The sequence below is a fragment of the Scatophagus argus genome, chromosome 14 (assembly GCF_020382885.2).
Source record: "Scatophagus argus isolate fScaArg1 chromosome 14, fScaArg1.pri, whole genome shotgun sequence".
Lineage (NCBI taxonomy): Eukaryota > Metazoa > Chordata > Actinopteri > Scatophagidae > Scatophagus > Scatophagus argus.
This window is the reverse complement of record NC_058506.1, coordinates 9,058,878-9,079,252: the sequence shown is the minus strand read 5'-3', so window position 1 is coordinate 9,079,252 and position 20,375 is coordinate 9,058,878. Positions and strand designations below refer to the sequence as shown.

General features: G+C 41.7%; 4 protein-coding genes across 6 annotated transcripts in view; 2 read left to right on the top strand and 2 right to left on the bottom strand.

Moving 5' to 3' along the window:
- The first annotated feature begins 866 nt into the window (after positions 1–866).
- On the top strand, positions 867–2,051 carry LOC124071253 (olfactory receptor 51G1-like). The gene has a single exon (XM_046411762.1). It carries the CDS (start codon positions 867–869, stop codon positions 1,830–1,832), a length of 966 nt encoding a protein of 321 aa, XP_046267718.1. The 3' UTR covers positions 1,833–2,051.
- Positions 2,052–2,899: 848 nt separating this feature from the next.
- On the bottom strand, positions 2,900–3,391 carry LOC124070793 (connector enhancer of kinase suppressor of ras 2-like). The gene is made up of 2 exons (XM_046411027.1): positions 3,126–3,391; positions 2,900–3,041 (listed from the first exon to the last, which is right to left on the bottom strand). The coding sequence occupies exons 1-2, from the start codon at positions 3,330–3,332 to the stop codon at positions 2,994–2,996; spliced, it is 255 nt and encodes an 84-aa protein (XP_046266983.1). The 5' UTR covers positions 3,333–3,391; the 3' UTR covers positions 2,900–2,993.
- Positions 3,392–4,748: 1,357 nt separating this feature from the next.
- On the top strand, positions 4,749–5,933 carry LOC124070792 (olfactory receptor 142-like). The gene has a single exon (XM_046411026.1). It carries the CDS (start codon positions 4,749–4,751, stop codon positions 5,712–5,714), a length of 966 nt encoding a protein of 321 aa, XP_046266982.1. The 3' UTR covers positions 5,715–5,933.
- Positions 5,934–7,705: 1,772 nt separating this feature from the next.
- Positions 7,706–20,375, bottom strand: part of LOC124070791 (connector enhancer of kinase suppressor of ras 2-like) — a 35,870-nt gene continuing 23,200 nt past the window's right edge. For 2 of the 3 annotated variants that reach the window (XM_046411023.1, XM_046411025.1), the window contains exons 10-22: positions 17,337–17,470; positions 16,644–16,849; positions 16,350–16,439; positions 15,273–15,463; positions 15,109–15,157; positions 14,811–14,989; positions 14,619–14,692; positions 13,433–13,504; positions 13,124–13,191; positions 11,643–11,743; positions 11,070–11,556; positions 8,941–9,140; positions 7,706–8,856 (exon numbers count right to left, since the gene is read on the bottom strand). In XM_046411023.1, coding sequence (XP_046266979.1) covers positions 8,809–8,856; positions 8,941–9,140; positions 11,070–11,556; positions 11,643–11,743; positions 13,124–13,191; positions 13,433–13,504; positions 14,619–14,692; positions 14,811–14,989; positions 15,109–15,157; positions 15,273–15,463; positions 16,350–16,439; positions 16,644–16,849; positions 17,337–17,470 — 1,899 coding nt within the window. In that variant the 3' untranslated portion in view covers positions 7,706–8,808. The remainder of the gene's footprint in view (positions 8,857–8,940; positions 9,141–11,069; positions 11,557–11,642; positions 11,744–13,123; positions 13,192–13,432; positions 13,505–14,618; positions 14,693–14,810; positions 14,990–15,108; positions 15,158–15,272; positions 15,464–16,349; positions 16,440–16,643; positions 16,850–17,336; positions 17,471–20,375) is intronic. The other variant, XM_046411024.1, reaches the window with a different exon arrangement.

Sequence of the window (20,375 nt, the reverse complement as noted above, 5' to 3'; positions counted from 1 at the left end):
AAGCGCATGCTGATGGTCGCAGTGACCTTTTATTACCTGAGTGACGTCACCTCGGACCCCCGTGGAGATGGCTGGCACGCAGCCAATGTCCGTGCCGGTTCTGAGTTTAAACTCAGGAATTTATGACTAGTTGCACATCATGAGTGGGGTCTCTAACAGTTGGTCACTCTAACTCAGGCTTTATGGGTTACATGTAGGCCGCTCTATTGTTCTCCAGAGCGCATGGCCAGAGATCCCAACAGCAACAAATAACACAATTGATATTACTCAACTATGTATGTATTTATGCTGGAGTAATGTTATTAGCTGTGCAGATAACGTACAAAAACGACTTCTTCCACTACTATATGTATGTTATATATTGGTGGAGACAGTATAGTGCATTGGATTGCTGTACAAAGTTTAACAGAATACTCTGTGGAAATGTGTTTAGGGGCCTAAGCTGCAGTAAACAGTTTTAAATCACCAAAGATGTTATCTGGTCCAAAGTCATTATTGTTACTGTTCTTCACACTATTTCTATGATGTTCCTAGTAGTCACATTTCAGCTGGGGTCAGTGCCTCTGTGGTCCTCAGCACAGGCCTGCAGAATACACCTTAGCAAGTTATTGGAAAACTAATTTTCATGTTGCCATGTGCTCATCACCCAAGGGCAAAGTGTGACATATGAAGTCACTGAAATGAAGGTAGGACCCCCATGACTTAATTCAACTGGGGAAATACAGAGAGTATAAAAGCTACTCAGCACAGGTACGTGCTGGTAGGGGGACATAACTGAATATGAAGATAAACTGTGATTGTTGAGTAGAGGGTGTCATTGTACAAAACAATCCATATTAGATGCTTTAAGAGGAAATTGTGATAGCATGAATAATTTCACTGAAGTGATCTCATTTTATCTATCTGATTACCATGCAATGGAGGAGCTGAAACCAATGTACTTCTGCTTGTTCCTGATAATATACATAACCATTGTTGCTGAAAATGTAGCGTTAATCTGCTTGGTCTATCATGAAAAAACCTTGCATGAGCCAATGTATTTCTTGCTGTGTAACTTGGCTGTGAATGGTCTGTATGGAAGCACTGCTTTGCTGCCAGCAGTACTGAGCAACATACTGTCACTCTCCCATGAGATATCTCTGTCATTTTGCCAGACACAAATCTATGCTATACACACATATGCCATTACTGAATTCACAATTCTAGCAGTGATGAGTTATGACAGATATGTGGCTGTTTGTCATCCGCTGCATTATCATGCAATCATGTCACAAAGTGTGGTTAAGCTTATAGTTTTTACTTGGCTTTACCCCATGCTGGCATTTCTAATTGTTTTAATTTTCACCCTTCAGCTGCAGTTTTGTGAGAGAACCATAGAACAGGTGTACTGTTTGAATTACTTACTGGTGAAGCTTGCATGTACAGATACATCTATTGTTAATATAGTTGGCCTGTTATCTGTAGCTCTGTATACACTTCCGCAGCTGATCATGATCTTTTATTCATACGCACACATCCTGAGGATATGTGTATTGTCATTCAACAAGTCAAAGCTCAAAGCCCTCCGGACCTGTACACCCCACCTACTAGCGGTTATTAACTACTCTATAGGGTGCTTTTTTGAAATAGCACAAAGTCGATTCAATATTAGTCACCTGCCTTACCAAAGCAAGTTGTTTTTATCTCTTTACTTTCTAATATTCCCACCCATTCTTAATCCAGTGATCTATGGCTTGAATATTCAGCTCGTAAGGGTACAACTGCTAAGACTCTTCAGCAGAAAAAGCAGGCAAGTAACAAATGATGGAGCCAAGAGGGCTTTTGCCCATTGAAACTGTGCTGTGAAGACTGATGCCTCGAGAAACACACGACTTGCAGAATCCTCTGTCTCTCCATGTTGTTTAATCACATTTGCTGTCTTATTTACTACAACACAGCCAGACCGACCAGCACTGAAACAAACATTTGTTGTTGAATTCATGCCTCGCCTTGTGGAATTCCTGGGGCATTAGCAGGCTACAGCTCGGGCTTTGTGCGTATAAGTAAGTGAGTTTCAGTCAGTTTGTAGGAATGCTGTGGAGACATATTCTTCAGTGGTGACCGCATTTTATTTGTCTTTCACACTTTGTGCTTTTTAAATAGTGCAGTGTTTTGGTTAAGTGTATGTCATCTTCCTTGACTTATGTCAGCATTTATGTACAGTCTTTTTGTATTTTCAGTTCAGTTTAAAACTGTGCCACAATAAGATGCCAATGAACGATGAACTTTCAGTAAAAGCAGTCCGTTTTTTGCAATGACTGAAGGCTTGCATATGTAATTTAATAAAGTGTGCAGATTCCAGTGTGCAGGAGAAGTTCTTTTTTCCCCTCAACTAATAAAGTATAAATATTCCTGTCACTGCTTCAGGTTTTCCTTACATGTTTCACTTCTTCTGTTTTGCCTTGTGTGGTTGCTGTATTGAAAATATGATATAATATATATGACATTACAATTACATTTGCATTTTGGTGAAAAAAAGAGGAAAAAAGAAAAAAAAAGATTTACTTCAAGGAAAAAGAGATTCATTTACTGGTCAGTGACAGACTGCATGACTGATGTAATTGATTAGTTACTAAAAACAAATCTTTATATGTCCAGTCCTAATCGCTAAGAAACACAGCAAAAACAACATCACCTTAGCTGTGTAGTTGGTCTGTTTGTGGAACTTCTACTGTTGTGTTTGCGTTGCATCCAAATCTGCTCTTTTAGGAGAACTCTTTAATTCGTCCTTGTTCATACGGGACAACTGGATCAGGGATCTAACTGTAAAAGAATATGTGGAGGAACTCCTACCTTACAATCTAGCATCATGTACAGTACAATATATACATCACAAGATGAAATAGTAATAAAAAGAAGGTTTTTGGCGCTGTTTATCTCCAGCAGAAGGATGTCAGCTGTGTGAGGCACAGGCAGAGGAGATACGTTTGAGGTTTAACCAAACACGCTGATCCTCACCCTAAAAAACCCAATGACCGGTTTGTGTCTTGAAGAGGGACATTCTGTAAGGAGGTGAAGGTATCAGTTATTAATAAGCCAAATACGCAACACAAACTGACATAAATGTTCAAATCACGTTGATATACCTTAAGTGAGCCATGGAGGATTCGGAGGCGATGAAGCTTGTCATTGAGCAAGGGGTCGTTGACTCGGCGGACAAATGAGCGCTTGTACTCCAGACGGCTGGCTGATCTGTGGTCAGCTGAGGTGGACAGACTGGTCTGCTCCAGAGCCCGGTACAAATCTCCCAAAGAGTCCGCCTGCATCCTAAAGTCCCGTCCTTGACCTGGCATGGATGGACAAGCAATTGTCAGTAAAGATTTTATGTCAAACTGAACTCAAGAATTTCTTTCTTTCTTTCTTTTTTATTTTTTTAAATTTTTTTCCCAATAAAATACAAGTAAGCAGTCTGTATACATAAATATTGTATAATCACTATACATGTCATTGCTGTAGAAAAATGACCACTGTGACTTTTAAATCATAAATTATAAATTAAATTATAACTGATGCATTAATGTGTATGTGGCATTTTACTTGGGAATGTGAATATGCGGAAAGACATTCAGTAAATTCTCCACCACTGTTTACTTTTTACAAGCACTGCTTGTTCACAATGAAATGAAACATTTATGTGTCTCGATGCATCTTTAACAGTGCCAGCAGCTTTTGTCAATTCAGCAATTGTCATTCAATATCAACCTTTCAAACAGAACTGCAGTCACTGTATGATCACAGACCAAAGACAGGACACCACAAAGTGTCAAGCCCCTGTTCAAAAGCTGTTTGTGTGAACCAGCAAGCACTGAGAACACTTAAAGTGCAATGGAAGACCCCAGTATTGTGAAATGTGGTGGTCATAATGTGGATGAGATGCAGCCTCCCCATTTTGATTCTGTTTACTCTCCTGTGTGTTGGGTGAAATCAAGTGTCTCTGAGTGATGTGACAACTTTACAACTGTTAAATAACAATGCTGAGATACTTCAAAATAGGGAAACAAACTGGAGCTGACCATGGCAAGACAAAGGGGGATGATCTGTCTGATAATGCTGATTATTAGCAACAAATAACACAATTGATATTACTCAACTATGTATGTATTTATGCTGGAGTAATGTTATTAGCTGTGCAGATAACGTACAAAAACGACTTCTTCCACTACTATATGTATGTTATATATTGGTGGAGACAGTATAGTGCATTGGATTGCTGTACAAAGTTTAACAGAATACTCTGTGGAAATGTGTTTAGGGGCCTAAGCTGCAGTAAACAGTTTCAAATCACCAAAGATGTTATCTGGTCCAAAGTCATTATTGTTACTGTTCTTCACACTATTTCTATGATGTTCCTAGTAGTCACATTTCAGCTGGGGTCAGTGCCTCTGTGGTCCTCAGCACAGGCCAGCAGAATACACCTTAGCAAGTTATTGGAGAACTAACTTTCATGTTGCCATGTGCTCATCACCCAAGGGCAAAGTGTGACATATGAAGTCACTGAAATGAAGGTCCTACCTTCATTTCAGTGACTTAATTCAACCCCATGACTTAATTCAACTGGGGAAATACAGAGAGTATAAAAGCTACTCAGCACAGGTACGTGCTGGTAGGGGGACATAACTGAATATGAAGATAAACTGTGATTGTTGAGTAGAGGGTTTCATTGTACAAAACAATCCATATTAGATGCTTTAAGAGGAAATTGTGATAGCATGAATAATTTCACTGAAGTGATCTCATTTTATCTATCTGATTACCATGCAATGGAGGAGCTGAAACCAATGTACTTCTGCTTGTTCCTGATAATATACATAACCATTGTTGCTGAAAATGTAGCGTTGATCTGCTTGGTCTATCATGAAAAAACCTTGCATGAGCCAATGTATTTCTTGCTGTGTAACTTGGCTGTGAATGGTCTGTATGGAAGCACTGCTTTGCTGCCAGCAGTACTGAGCAACATACTGTCACTCTCCCATGAGATATCTCTGTCATTTTGCCAGACACAAATCTATGCTATACACACATATGCCTGTACTGAATTCACAATTCTAGCAGTGATGAGTTATGACAGATATGTGGCTGTTTGTCATCCGCTGCATTATCATGCAATCATGTCACAAAGTGTGGTTAAGCTTATAGTTTTTACTTGGCTTTACCCCATGCTGGCATTTCTAATTGTTTTAATTTTCACCCTTCAGCTGCAGTTTTGTGAGAGAACCATAGAACAGTTGTACTGTTCGAATTACTTACTGGTGAAGCTTGCATGTACAGATACATCTATTGTTAATATAGTTGGCCTGTTATCTGCAGCTCTGTATACACTTCCGCAGCTGATCATGATCTTTTATTCATACGCACACATCCTGAGGATATGTGTATTGTCATTCAACAAGTCAAAGCTCAAAGCCCTCCGGACCTGTACACCCCACCTACTAGCGGTTATTAACTACTCTATAGGGTGCTTTTTTGAAATAGCACAAAGTCGATTCAATATTAGTCACCTGCCTTACCAAAGCAAGTTGTTTTTATCTCTTTACTTTCTAATATTCCCACCCATTCTTAATCCAGTGATCTATGGCTTGAATATTCAGCTCGTAAGGGTACAACTGCTAAGACTCTTCAGCAGAAAAAGCAGGCAAGTAACAAATGATGGAGCCAAGAGGGCTTTTGCCCATTGAAACTGTGCTGTGAAGACTGATGCCTCGAGAAACACACGACTTGCAGAATCCTCTGTCTCTCCATGTTGTTTAATCACATTTGCTGTCTTATTTACTACAACACAGCCAGACCGACCAGCACTGAAACAAACATTTGTTGTTGAATTCATGCCTCGCCTTGTGGAATTCCTGGGGCATTAGCAGGCTACAGCTCGGGCTTTGTGCGTATAAGTAAGTGAGTTTCAGTCAGTTTGTAGGAATGCTGTGGAGACATATTCTTCAGTGGTGACTGCATTTTATTTGTCTTTCACACTGTGCTTTTTAAATAGTGCAGTGTTTTGGTTAAGTGTATGTCATCTTCCTTGACTTATGTCAGCATTTATGTACAGTCTTTTTGTATTTTCAGTTCAGTTTAAAACTGTGCCACAATAAGATGCCAATGAACGATGAACTTTCAGTAAAAGCAGTCCGTTTTTTGCAATGACTGAAGGCTTGCATATGTAATTTAATAAAGTGTGCAGATTCCAGTGTGCAGGAGAAGTTTTTTTTCCCCTCAACTAATAAAGTATAAATATTCCTGTCACTGCTTCAGGTTTTCCTTACATGTTTCACTTCTTCTGTTTTACCTTGTGTGGTTGCTGTATTGAAAATATGATATAATATATATGACATTACAATTACATTTGCATTTTGGTGAAAAAAAGAGGAAAAAAGAAAAAAAAAGATTTACTTCAAGGAAAAAGAGATTCATTTACTGGTCAGTGACAGACTGCATGACTGATGTAATTGATTAGTTACAAAAACCAAATGTTTATATGTCCAGTCCTAATCGCTAAGAAACACAGCAAAAACAACATCACCTTAGCTGTGTAGTTGGTCTGTTTGTTGCATCCAAATCTGCTCTTTTAGGAGAACTCTTAAATTCGTCCTTGTTCATACGGGACAACTGGATCAGGGATCTAACTGTAAAAGAATATGTGGAGGAACTCCTACCTTACAATCTAGCATCATGTACAGTACAATATATACATCACAAGATGAAATAGTAATATAAAGGTCTTAAATGTAGCATAACTTCTGTAGATAAGGGTGAATAGTGGCAAATTCAGCATGCTTTATGTGCTGTATACTGTGCTGTTGTCTGTCTATTTGTACAAGATAGCGCACAGACATAAAGATTTAACCAAAACAATAAACTGGCTACACAAAAAAAAAACACACTGCAGGACACTTGACAACTCTATCATTATCAGGATACTCACATGTGTGAAACTAATTCTTTTGTGCTTTCCTAAGTGACTGCAGCAGAGTCATCAAAGTCTTGAGTAAAGACGTACGTTCAGTGAAGAGCATGACTCGGCATAAAAGCTACTGTAGCCAACATCCTCTCAGACTGAATCTTCCCACCAAAATATTCCTGGTAACCTGATTCACTGGCGGCCATCCACAAATTCACAGAACAAGAGCTCCTTTCTGAGCATATCTACAAGCACTAAATCAACAGCAGTTTGTGCTGGATTTGCTTTTTCAGTCTTGAAGACAGCTGCGATGTCTTCGAGGCAGAGTCAGTCATACTGTCGTGTAAAAATGGATCCTGGGCTGAGGTGTGACATGAGTGTGACATGAGTTAATAACATGTTGGTCGAACACGATGCAGTTGTACTGTCAGGACTGCAGAAGGTTCTCCACAGTTTTCACATCACCTGTCAGCATGTTAAACCAGTGGTGGTGGAAAGATTTATTCCTGTTTCAGTCCGACAGATTTGCCATATATAATAATAAGAGATTCTTTTTGTATACATACTTGCATTGCAGAGAGGCCACTGGTTTCCTGTGTTGATCCTCTTCTGTGTTACTCTTGATAAGAGAATGCCTGAGGCTCGTATACAATGAATGCATATGTATTATATTTGCATATCACCATCATGATCCTCTGAGCAAACCTTTATCTTGCCTAAAAATAGTCATCTTAAATGTGATTATGAGATAACACAAAACAACTTGTCTTGCGTGTGCCCATGCCATACTTTATTCCATAAAAAAGTAATGTAGCTACACTGTGGCACACTTGTGCAAATGTCATTCAATTTCCAATGGCATGGTACTGCGTTTTAGTTATAGAAAGCATGCTTGTACATTAAACACTTAATAAATACAGCTATTTCTCTTTATGTGGCAAACACTTAAAAAAAAAATCAACTTCTGAAATTTTCCGGGGCACACTGTAAACACAATGTGGTGGAGGGGAGAGGAGGAGGAGGGACACCAGTATTCTCCAGACCAAACGTACTCAGAAATACAAACCTGTTTTACAAACAATTAGGTAGACTGCATGCATACAAAAATATTCTCATCATTCCTTTGTAATTTACAATACTAGTTCATTATTGCCAAGCGTTATATTTTCGTGACCCTGTTTTGAGCAACAGCTTGCTTTCTGTATCTTCTCTCATCTTTCTTGGAAAAGTACAATGTACATTCACAATCACTGAGGCACAGCACTTGATTTACAGTTTGTATAAGTACCCCAAAACATTATGTAGTCACTGTTGTTGTAGTAATGTCATATTAAATATATGTATGCTAAACACCCTGTACACTCATAGAACAAACATACCCTTTAAATCACACATGCATAACAAAATGTTGTGTACATCCAAAAAGCTTTGCTTTTAATTCCTCCAGTGAACCGTACTGAGCAGCTACACACAACTCCAGCATAATGCTCAAAAATGATTCAACAGAAGCAAGGGGAGGTGGCCATGCATGTGACAGACGAATTGCAAAGCACTCCGACGAGTCTTGGACACGGACACAAAGTGCTTAAACCCTGTAATAAACCTTGTGAGTCTACGAGGTCTTTCATCAAGCCAGACATCTCTTTTGCCTTTTGTAACAGCCCTCATCTTCAAGAGAGAAGTCGAGTAGAGAGGGAGAGCGAGTCTTTGTGCTCCACGCTGAGCGAGGTTGAAGGGGCAGTAAAAATAAGAGGAGCTGTAGAGCTGAGCAGGTAAAAGAAGGTTTTTGGCGCTGTTTATCTCCAGCAGAAGGATGTCAGCTGTGTGAGGCACAGGCAGAGGAGATACGTTTGAGGTTTAACCAAACACGCTGATCCTCACCCTAAAAAACCCAATGACCGGTTTGTGTCTTGAAGAGGGACATTCTGTAAGGAGGTGAAGGTATCAGTCAGTAATTAGCCAAATACGCAACACAAACTGACATAAATGTTCAAATCACGTTGATATACCTTAAGTGAGCCATGGAGGATTCGGAGGCGATGAAGCTTGTCATTGAGCAAGGGGTCGTTGACTCGGCGGACAAATGAGCGCTTGTACTCCAGACGGCTGGCTGATCTGTGGTCAGCTGAGGTGGACAGACTGGTCTGCTCCAGAGCCCGGTACAAATCTCCCAAAGAGTCCGCCTGCATCCTAAAGTCCCGTCCTTGGCCTGGCATGGATGGACAAGCAATTATCAGTAAAGATTTTATGTCAAACTGAATTCAAGAATTTCTTTCTTTCTTTCTTTTTTATTTTTTTAAATTTTTTTCCCAATAAAATACAAGTAAGCAGTCTGTATACATAAATATTGTATAATCACTATACATGTCATTGCTGTAGAAAAATGACCGCTGTGACTTTTAAATCATAAATTATAAATTAAATTATAACTGATGCATTAATGTGTATGTGGCATTTTACTTGGGAATGTGAATATGCGGAAAGACATTCAGTAAATTCTCCACCACTGTTTACTTTTTACAAGCACTGCTTGTTCACAATGAAATGAAACATTTATGTGTCTCGATGCACAAGACTAAAGGGATCAAAACTATTTGCAAATAAGAAAATATTTATGTAAGCCTCTAGTTTACTTCCAATGCAAATACTGATCGCAGCATATTGACATGTCAAAATTCATCGAACAAGTGAAGCTGAATTTTAATACTACATTTACAAAACATCATATTAAAACACTTACTAAATTGTTTTTCAGTGTTTTCAGACTTCAGAATTCTTACTCTGTGCCACATCTTTTGATTATAGTTCAAAGAAGACAGACCTCACCTGTACTGGGTGTATAAAACTACCAGGACCCCTCAAGCATCCTGTTTACACACACTGCCCTCTGTTGGCATCATCTCAACACTACACTAGGGCTCTGAATCTGCTAGTTGTCACTCTGTTTTGTGTATTGGAAGCAGTGTGGTACGATCTGAAGCTTTGGGTTTGCGCTTTGAAACGTATCGTGCTTTATTTGCCGCCTGTTGTGTGTTTCGTTCTCCTCCTCACAGGCAGTGTTGGAGAGAGTGAACGCTAGGGCAATGGATAAATGAGGACAAGACGCGAGGACCCTTAGGCGTGTTTCTTTATCCTGTTCAGGATTCAACGCTAACATGGGCTGAAAGGATTCCTCCTTGCTTTGCCATTCAAACACTGCCGAGAGGCACAACGACATCTCGATCAGGCGAGAGAGAGAGGGGGAGAGAGAAGAAAAGAGAGAGAGAAAGAGTGTGAGTGTGAGTGTGTGTGAGAGAGAGGACTGCCGAGATAAATCACTATCAAATAAGACACTTAATTTCATCTCACTTAGACAACTGCCCTGGAGGTCTTCGAGGGACTGGCTGGCTTCAAATCCAATCCAATAAAGCAATAATAGCGAGTATTCAACCTCTGACATTTTCAGGCTCCCACTGCCGGTTAGCAGCTTTGATAAAACAACTAACAACAAGTAATCACATTTGCTCAACACTATGCAGACGAAAACGCTGATCTATATGTTACAGCGAACAACACTACTTTGTGTGGTCTTTCAGCAGTTTATCCATTACTTCTTCAACCAGTATTGTTGTTGAGGAGCTACGAGGTACTCAGACAGGTGGGAGGCATGTAGTGTGCAGCAGGTATTTGCACTTTTAATCATATTTGGGTGGTTATCTTCCTCCTAAACACAAATATCTGGACATATGTGTTTTTAACCAAATTAGAATTTAAAATTTTTCAGATAAACTGAGCTACTTCATTGGCTCACCAAGTACTCCCCTGGCACCTGCAGGAGCAGACAATGTGAGCATATTTGTGTGTTAAAAAATAATTAAGAATGTGTCATTATGTGGGTGACTTAGGGTTGCAACTTGCAATTATTATGTGTATAACTTTTATGTTGAATTTTTTAAGTGATCCACTGAATCCTGGAGTCAGAAAATATTGAAGAAGTCACATCACTATTGACCACACTGACCACACAAAATAAGCAAAAATAATAAACTAATTGATTAGCTGGATGTTTGTTGTCATTGTTGGGATTCAGTGTGCTGTATTCTTCAAATATTTCTGGTTGTGCTACATGTGAAAATACACAGGTGTCTGGGTGTCTGACCAGTGTCTCTGCCACGGTCCATCTGGTAGTGCTGGGGCTCTCTCTGATCTGATGCAGCGGCGGTGGCAGCCAGGATAGCGTGGAGCCCGCTGTCCCTGGGTAGCGTGAAGCTGCGGGGTTTTCCTCCCGCCTCTGAATCGATGCTGGCCCTGAGGGGCAGAGGCAGGGCCCTGTACTGTTCCTGCAGCAGGCTGCGCTGTGCTGGCAGGGTGGACTGTCTGCGGTACTCCATCGCCAGCTGGTCTCTGTCCTCAGATAGTAGAGTCTCCTCCACAGGAAACGTCTGGAGGTAGTGCATCCTCGCGTTGCTCTCCATCTGGTCCTGCCATGAGTTTCGGTGACTGCTCGTCTTCTGCCCAGGGGAGACACCGTTGTTGCTGCTGCTGCCGTCTAGAGGCTCGGAGTGGAACTCCTCATGAGAGGAGCGGGACTGGAACGTGTCGGAGGAGGAGAGATGGCCACGTTTCGGTTCCAGATAGGGACTCACCTAAACACAGACATGAGGTTAGCAAGTAAAACAGCTTTGTCATCTCGGCTGATATCTATTTTTAAACTACAGGCCAATAGACTCACTGAGGATGCTCTGGGATAGGTGTCGTAAGGTGGCGGCGGACTGTCCTGTTTGGGCATAGAGGGCATCTCCATGTCTTCATGATCACTCTCACTCCAGTAGTCTGTCATTAACAAATGTGTTTATTTCAATAGCAGCGTCAAAACCAAACCCTATAATAACCTTCAATTTAAATAAAGCAGTTGCCTTCACACTGTCATCAGAACCTTCCCACATGGATTTAGAACTTCATCATGGCTTATGAGACACAATCTCAAAGCTGATTCAAATTTTTTATGATCGATTTAGCTTGTGAACTGCTGTGTCAGGTCAGAGAGATCAGCTCTGGATGTTCTGAAAAGTGTAGCAACAGCGTCAGTGTGGCATAGGTGTGATGTAAGTCCGGGGTCTGACTACTGTTGAAGCTGAGTATGAAGAAGGATGAATCCAAGATGTGAGAACTTCCTGTTAAGTCTTCTGGGGGTGTTAAGAATCCAATATAGCAACTTGTCCGTGAAGGATGAAGCCCCCCTCCTCGTAAAAGCAATGACAAACCTGATCTCAGCCGCCCACCATTGCCAGGTTTCTTCATAAGCTTCTCAAAATAGCTTGAGGGTTAGTTACATTATTTGTAAGAAACCAAAGAACACAAGAACATGAAAATAACAAGCACGCCTTCAGCTCCTAAAATTAGCAGAAATATTCAGTACAAAGAAGAGTTTCTTGAATCAGATGTGAAGCGGAAGTGAAACCGGAAAGAGGTGTTAAAAAGCCTAATGACGCTGTTCTAGGAATAAAATGTATTTACCGAATTCTCTCCATCAGTGCTTGCTCTTCTTTTTCCATGCAATTGCATCACACCACACAAAGTGATCCGAGGCTAAAATCTGGGCAATTTAATTGCATATTTCTTTTCGTATAACCCCTGACAATCAACTAACAGCAAAGAGGAGACAAAACTAATTAAACCTGGAGCTGAAAAGAGCGTCAGCTTGTCTGCCAGGAGAAACATTCAGGATAAAGAATAGTTTCTAAACACTCAAATGTGAAAAAGACCTGACCTGAGATCATATTAAATGCGCACAGCATTTGTATACCACCAGCATGTACCACATTTCATGTATCAAGGGAGCAGTGTTTCCTCGAGACATATCACATATTAACGAGCTGATTTCTTTCTGTGTTTAAGTCTTGGAGCCTGTAAGCTCTGTTTGCAGCAGGTATAAGATGGAGCTGAGGGAGCAGACAAACTGTGATCGAAAATCACTGCTGTAAACCTCTGATTGACAATTAAAACCTCACCAAGTGAACACTGGGCAAAATAATTAACCATGCATTCATCTTTACTTAGTTACATGTGAGTCCATAATGTAAAAGCAACATCATGACGCGCCACTGCTTTATGTCAACAATTTTATATAACATGACCTGCAACGACCTGTAACAGAAGAACAGAAGAAGAATCCTTTGCAGCACCACGAACAGAGTGTGTGACTAATCTCACCTTGGTCCTGACGAATTTTCTCCTGCTCCGAGTAACCTGCCACCGCCATACTGAGACGACTCAGCCACCTGTGGGGGAGAACAGCAGTCATGACGCACAGCAGCTTGAAAGCCAATAAAACACTGTGCGCTTGTGTTGTGTGCGTGCCTCCCTGTTTGACCAATCACCTTAGAAAACTGCACTGTTTCAAGGAGAAGGGGGCAGTCCGGTAGGGGGTTCAATTTCCGGCCAGCATGAGTTTGAAAAAGTGGCTGGAGACGTAGGATTGGGGGAGTTTACAGCGTGACTACCACAGCCTCATTAACTCACCGGGACATGTCGTCTACATTTTCCGCTGCAAAGTAGAAGGTCTTTATCTTCGGATGGCAAGCTTTGAAAGCGCTGAAAGGGAACCGAGGGTATATTTAATCACATGTAAGCACAAGAACGGGGACATATAGCACACATTAACATATGAATGCAGAAGCATGCCGAGATGAAGCGGGACAGATCACACAAACAGCACTGCAAACTGACACAAAAACTGCAAGACTTTGCATCATTAAATGATCTGTTTTGTTTCATTCAGTTTCATTAAATGTGCATGCAAACACAATCCTGCACTGAGTGACGTGATTAAGATAAATATTCAAAGGTAAAGTCATCATTTCGAAACACAAACACCATCATAATTATTTTAAAACCTCTAACTTTTCTGGAAATTAACTTATTAGTGAAAACTAAACCTATCACGTATAGAATATATACACTAAAGTAGCATATTCATCATCTAAAATGTACTGCACCATCATTGTGGGATTTGAGCTCCTCTGAAATTGAATCTTTAAAACCATGAAGACTAGGTTCCCTTTAACCAGATCAGAATCAAATGAATTGTTTAGAAAAATTCCACAGGGGACCTTTAACTCAGCCTTGGGCTATTAGGGTGCAGCCATGGGGACTAGTGTTCCATGAAAGGTCACTATACAAAGGAGTTTCTGTCAAGCTGCCATTCTATGATAAAATCCAGCACAAAACTGGTCGTGTTGCCATGAATCTTTATCCTTTTTACCCTAGAATTGTTAGCACTCCTGCTGCTCATAATCTCAAATATAAATTTATGTCCTTTACAAATGTATAACAAAAAGCCAGAAATGGGTGCATCTGCTGTCCTCCTACATACTAAAATGTTGGTGGTTGATAGTGCAATTGTGTATTATGTGTGAGTCAGGAATCCTCTGTAAATTGTCCATTTTGCATGGACAGCCTCCCAAATTATTCAATATGCTGTAAATAGCATTATGTTTCCTGCCAAGAGCCAGATTACTTCTGTAGTACCTCTGCACCATTAATACAATTGCAGAATTGTATCTCAACATGTAAAACAGTGTCTCTGCTGTTAGCTTTGTAAATTGCATTTGGGAAATTATTATCAATAATTTTAAGTCTAAATGGAAAAGCAACACAAATCTAAGAAGCTCGATGTTTGGGTGTCCAGATGAGAATCAGTACTCACAACTTCCGTCTGCATTCGGTGGCACGATCAATCTTGAACTCTGGGAGGCTGACAAAGCCCTCTGCCTTCTCATCCTGTGATGGACAAGGGCAGAGTTAAATGAAAGTGCCACATAATAAAGGCTTTATGCTGTGACTTTCTGTTTTGGAAAAAAAAAGTATATACATATATACAGTATATCACCATATTTACCTCTTCATTCATGTACCAATACAAGCACGTGTCTTTCAGGATGAACCAGTACTTCTTCCACTTCTGAGAAAAATAGGTTTTAGCATCCTTCTTTTTCCACAGCCAGCCCTCACAGTCCCCCTGACCCAAGTCTCTGCAGGAAATCCGCCTCTTGCTGATTGAAGACATAGGACTTGCAGCTGCAGGTACCAGCAGGTGAGCAGCAGTTCAGAAAACGGTCTTTGAGAGACACCAGCTCAAGGTTGGGTTTGAATATATATGAGCACTCAAGTAAAACTCCTTAAACAGATGCTCTTACCTTTACTCTTTTTCTTTGACCTTGACAGTAGTGAGGATCTTTCAAACACCTGCAAAAGGAAGAAGAATGACAACATACGGAGGATCTTAGCACTGCTAAATGCTCCTGCCTCTACCCTAGTTTACAACAAAAAGTTCTAATTATGACAGACACAAGGGACTTACATGGTAGAGGGAGGCAGAGTCAGAGCTGGATGTGGACAGGGACACTTCCATCTGGAGGGCGGGAACGAGAGTGTAATGGGTCGGGCTGCTTCCTCGCTCAGTCTTCCTCCTGTTCTGACTAAGGCTGCGTCCCAGCAGGAAGTCCTCCCCCGGAGTTTTATCCTCACTGGCAAAACGCAGCAGGGAATTTTCTACAGGGAAACAACAGAGGCAAATTCATCACTGCACACACTTTAATAAATTTAACATATAAAAAATTTCTATCACATGCATACCAACTGCCCTGCAGAGTCCCTCAAAATGTCAGTGAATTTTAAGATTTTTTGTAAATGCATTACGCAGGTATCTTAATCAAGTAATTTTCCATCTAGACTATGGACTTTCAACCACATATTAGTTACTACAATAGTAAGACCAATCAGTTTCCTGTGATTTAACCATCAGTGAATGCTGACGATACCAAAGACTTCAGATCATTTGAAAGGTGTTAAGATCCTACAGAAGAAGACTGTTGTCAGGCAAGAAGCCCTCAAACCTCTGAATACTGTCTGCTGCAGATAAATATAGCACCATCGCTTTTCTAAAAAGCCCAAAGGAGTAACATATCACCAACATCCCAAGAGAAAACAAACACATCACTCAAATCTTTCTTTGAGACTGAAATAAAGCAATTCAGTCTCCTCCCACTCCATTTACCACCTAGCTCAACAGTCAGCAACAAAATGTGAAAATCTGTGGATATATTTCTACAGTTGCCAAAGCAACAGTGTACTTTTTATATCCAAACAGAGAGAAAAAGGGTAGCTGAGAGAAAGACAGGGACAGGGAACGAGGGATGAAGGGAAAAAAGTAAACAGATTATGAACATATGGAAGAGATACAGGCAGGAATTGATATCCAGCATGTTATCAGTTTTGACAGGCCAGCTCATCCTTCTACTTTTTGGCTCAGAGATCTGAGAAGGTGAGGATATTATGAGATATCCACCCACTCACCTCATCTCCCTCTGTCCCTCTCTTCCTCCCTCCTTTCTTAGCCTCCCTTTTCTTTTTCTCTCTCCCACTGCCTCCCACTCACCTCTCCTGCTCTCTCTCTTCAGCTTGGCCAGGTCTTCGTTGTCTCCCACCCAGTTGTATTCCACTGGCATCGAGATGGGCCTGAGCCTGCCTGGAGCAAGGAGGCAATGGGAACGTCAATATTACACTGCTGCCCACATGTGTATGTGTGTTACACAGGCACACACACATCAAACCGCTGCAGTCGTCTTAAGACTCCTCAAGAGGGTACAGACATCACACTCACGGAGATACAGACGTCACATTTGGCTTTGAGCTCTCACGATTACAGCAGCAGACGAGGTCTTGGTCTTACCATAGGTGGGAGTGCTCCCTCTGCGAACTGATGATGACACATCTTGGCCCTGATCATACTCGTAACAGTACAGTATGGCGTCTTCCTCCACCAGAGGAAATCGCCCTCGACACTCCTGGTCCAGGTAGGAGTTTGGTGACTCAGACCCCTCGGCAGCATGGACATCCGACTGAGGATCATCACCTGGCAGATTTCCCTTTTCGTCTCTGTGGAAAAAAGAGAAGCAAGAGCTAATTTTAAGAAAACAACCTCTTAGGAAAACCTTGTTAATAGGATCAATATATTTTTGGTTTTCATGGTTTTCAAGGGATTTACTGACAACAACAAAAATAAAAAATACCAGTGAAGCTTTAGTTTTAGTCCTTTTGTTTTACAGACAGTTAAAAATTTACATTACAGCAAGCAGATACGCAGTCCATGTTGGCAGCAGTGCACAGTAGCACACAATTGAGCTGAATGCTAACATCAGCATGCTAACCTACTCACAAAAACTAGTGTCCCATGCAAAGAATACTATACAAAGCAGTTTCTGTTACTCATGTGTATACGTGCACTTGTGCATGAGACAAACAAAACGAGGGCCCACTTGCACGAATGCTGCTCCAGCTGGTGAACAACTCCACAGTCCACCTTTAATATCCAGTAAAACGAGCACTTCATGTTAACTTAACTTATATATATGTATGTGTTCACCTGGGGGTGTAGGGTTCTGCCGGAGGAGGGGGGATGTAGAGGTCCTGCAGAGCACAGCTACTCCTCCTGGACGGAGTACTTAAAGTGCTGGTGGGCGTGGCGACGCTGCTGCTGGGGCTCTGAGGGAAGATTGGCTGTGTGAGAGTGAGTATGTGTGTGTATATGTGTGAGAATGTGCGAAAGAGAGAGAGAGCGAGAGAGAGAGAGAAAGACAGGCAAAGAGAGAGGGAGACAGAGGAGGACAGTTACAGAGAGCGACACATTGAAAATTTGGAGTTTGCAGCAGTCAAGTCAGTTAGTCAGTCGGATACCATTTGTTCGGTTCAGACTGTGCTGCTGAGCATCTCGACCGTGAAATGAGCAGTGTACTGTACGTATCTGATGCTCCAGTTCTAACTGGTGCACACAAGAAGACGGGTCGGGGTTGCAGTCTAGTCATCCCTCTCATTCAGGTCAAGGAAAATCTGGTCATAGCCTACATAGTCTCTTAAACACGGTACATGGAGATAGATTACCGTATTTTCCGCACTATAAGGCGCACCTAAAAGCCTTCAATTTTCTCAAAATCCGACAGTGCACCTTATAATCCGATGCGCCTTATCTGTGGATCAATATTGGAGTGAACGGAGTTGTCAGAACGCTGGTTTGTATTCTATTAATAAAGTTTGACTGACTTATCTGACTGTTTTGTTGACATTCCCTTTAGCGCAGCTCCATCTAGTGGATGCAAAACGCAATCCGAGCCACTGCTGTAGCTTCTATCCTATGCGCCTTATAATGCGGTGCGCCTTATATATGAAAACAGTTTTAAAATAGGCCATTCATTGAAGGTGCGCCTTATAATCCGGTGCGCCTTGTAGTGCGGAAAATACGGTACAATAAATCAGAATCAGAATCAGAATTCCTTTATTTATCCCAAAAGGGAAATTCTTTTACGTACAGACATTGCACTTGCAGTTTTCCCAACCAAGAAAGAAAAGTGAAAGATATAAAAATAGGATAAACAACAGATAAGTATAAATCTAAAAGAACAGGTATTTACATGTGTAAAACCATATATACATTGTATATATAAAAGTATGTGTGTCCGTCACAGTGCAGAGTTTAACAGTTTGGTGGCGACAGGAAATCATGTAAAGTTTTGAGGCAGCGCCACCATTTTTGGAGGACAGCGTATTAGCTGTCATTATCTGTCACTGGCCATTTGTCATTTGTCATCCATCGCTTGTTCATCATCACAAATATATAAACAAGATGTGAGAGACAGATTCTCAGACAGAGAGAAATTGTCAACAGAGAAAAGCAGTCATATCATTAGGTTAGCACTGAATGCTAATGTAACACCAGCTAATCATAATCTACCAACGTCTGTGTGCTTGCTCATTTGGCTATGCTTAGTTACAGTTGCTAAGCCGCTATTGGACGGTCAATGTTCCGGGGGTGGGGTTTACTGAATGGTCGGTTTGACATGATTTGGCTTTAATGTGACTGGGATGTGATGATGTCATCAAAGGATCAAAGCCATTCTGTTCCTAATAAATGGAACGCAAATTCTGCTGGGTTCAGTTCCGAATTTTTCAGAACACGTTCACGGCGCTCGCACGAGACACGAGAAACAGTGAATACGCAACTACAAAAAATCAACAGGATGACTTCAACTAACGAAGAAAAGAAGATGGATCAGGCCCTTCCATCGACCACAAAGGAGACTCTTTGCCCACTTGTCCAGGTGTTCCTGGGCAAGCTGACGGCAGCGCAGTGGGCCAAACTGGAATCGGGCTCTGCTGACAGTAAGATTAAAAACATCATAACTGACATGTGCGTGGATATAATTGATAATGTATCCAGAAGCATTCTTCAAGCAGTGAAACAGATCCTGTCAGAGGGGAACGACTTGATGCAAAGTCCTCCCAAATCACGTAAAAGCTCTGGCGGATCCCAGAGGGACGTCACCGTAACTGAAGAGCAGGTCCTCGAGTCTCTGGGTGACGCTATTTCACGGACTCTGAGTGAGGCGATGGGTGTCCCAGAGGACATCTGTTGCCAGAGCTCAGAGGAAGTGACACAGCTGGTAGCCGAAGAAGTAGCGGAGCGAGTGAACTCCCAGCTTTCCGGCAGCAGCGACGGAAGTAAGACGTCCTCCAAGGCTTCCACCCGCAGAATTCGGACGATGGTCAAACACCTGCTGAAAGTCATGAAGAACTTTGCAGCTAAGATGACCTGCACGGGCAACAACGGTCAACAAGTGAAGACGCCCGAGGAAATGCAGACGGAGCAGGTTGGTGGGCTGTCGTTTGAGACCCCCGTAACTTCTCTGGAAGAGGAAGAAGCTGAAAGAACTTCCTCTCGGGGAAGCCTCGTCTCTGCGTCCATCGACATAATCAAGAACATCCTGGACGAAGAGCAGAGTGTCCTCCCTCTCATCACTGAGGACATTCCGATGGAGGAGCTTAAACAGTTTGAGTCCAACGCCGCCCACGATACAGACGAGGCAGCGTCTGGGATTTTGGACATCCTGATGGAAGAAAACAAATTGGAGAGCGAGTCTGAATCAAATGTCAAAACATCCTGCTGGACATCGGTGGGAAATAAGATTAAGACCCTTTTCATGCTCAGATTTGCCAAGGAGTCAGCCATTAAACTTCTGGCCAATCTGAAGATAAAATGTCGCTGCTATTCATCTGAAAAGACATCACTGGTGAGGCTACTTGACGGGGTGGAGTGGGTGGTGGAGGGCATGATCCCACCGGAGAATGAGGAGAACAGAAAGGACACACCTCAGGAGTGCCTCTACAAAAAAGTTTCCAGTGATATTTCCAGCAGAGGCTTAGTTATCCAGAAACGGATAAGTAATTTGATGTACCACAACCTGCAGCCCAAAGGACAACGGCGGGAAATTATGGACTTCATCAACGGCGAAGTGGACTATTTCATGAAGCTGATGTGGAACTGGGTCAACCAGCAGGCACAAGAACTGGAGAGAAAGAGGGGCCCCGTGAGTAAGGCTCTGAGGAAGATCAAGAGAGAGGCGGTCAATCT

Bases quoted from the DNA above. Each gene is read 5' to 3' on its own strand.
- LOC124071253 (XM_046411762.1), top strand. From the start codon at position 867: ATGAATAATTTCACTGAAGTGATCTCATTTTATCTATCTGATTACCAT.
- LOC124070793 (XM_046411027.1), bottom strand. From the start codon at position 3,332: ATGCCAGGTCAAGGACGGGACTTTAGGATGCAGGCGGACTCTTTGGGA. The intron at 3,042-3,125 runs GTATATCAACGT...ACCTCCTTACAG, and splicing joins TCCTCCATGGCTCACTTAAG to AATGTCCCTCTTCAAGACAC.
- LOC124070792 (XM_046411026.1), top strand. From the start codon at position 4,749: ATGAATAATTTCACTGAAGTGATCTCATTTTATCTATCTGATTACCAT.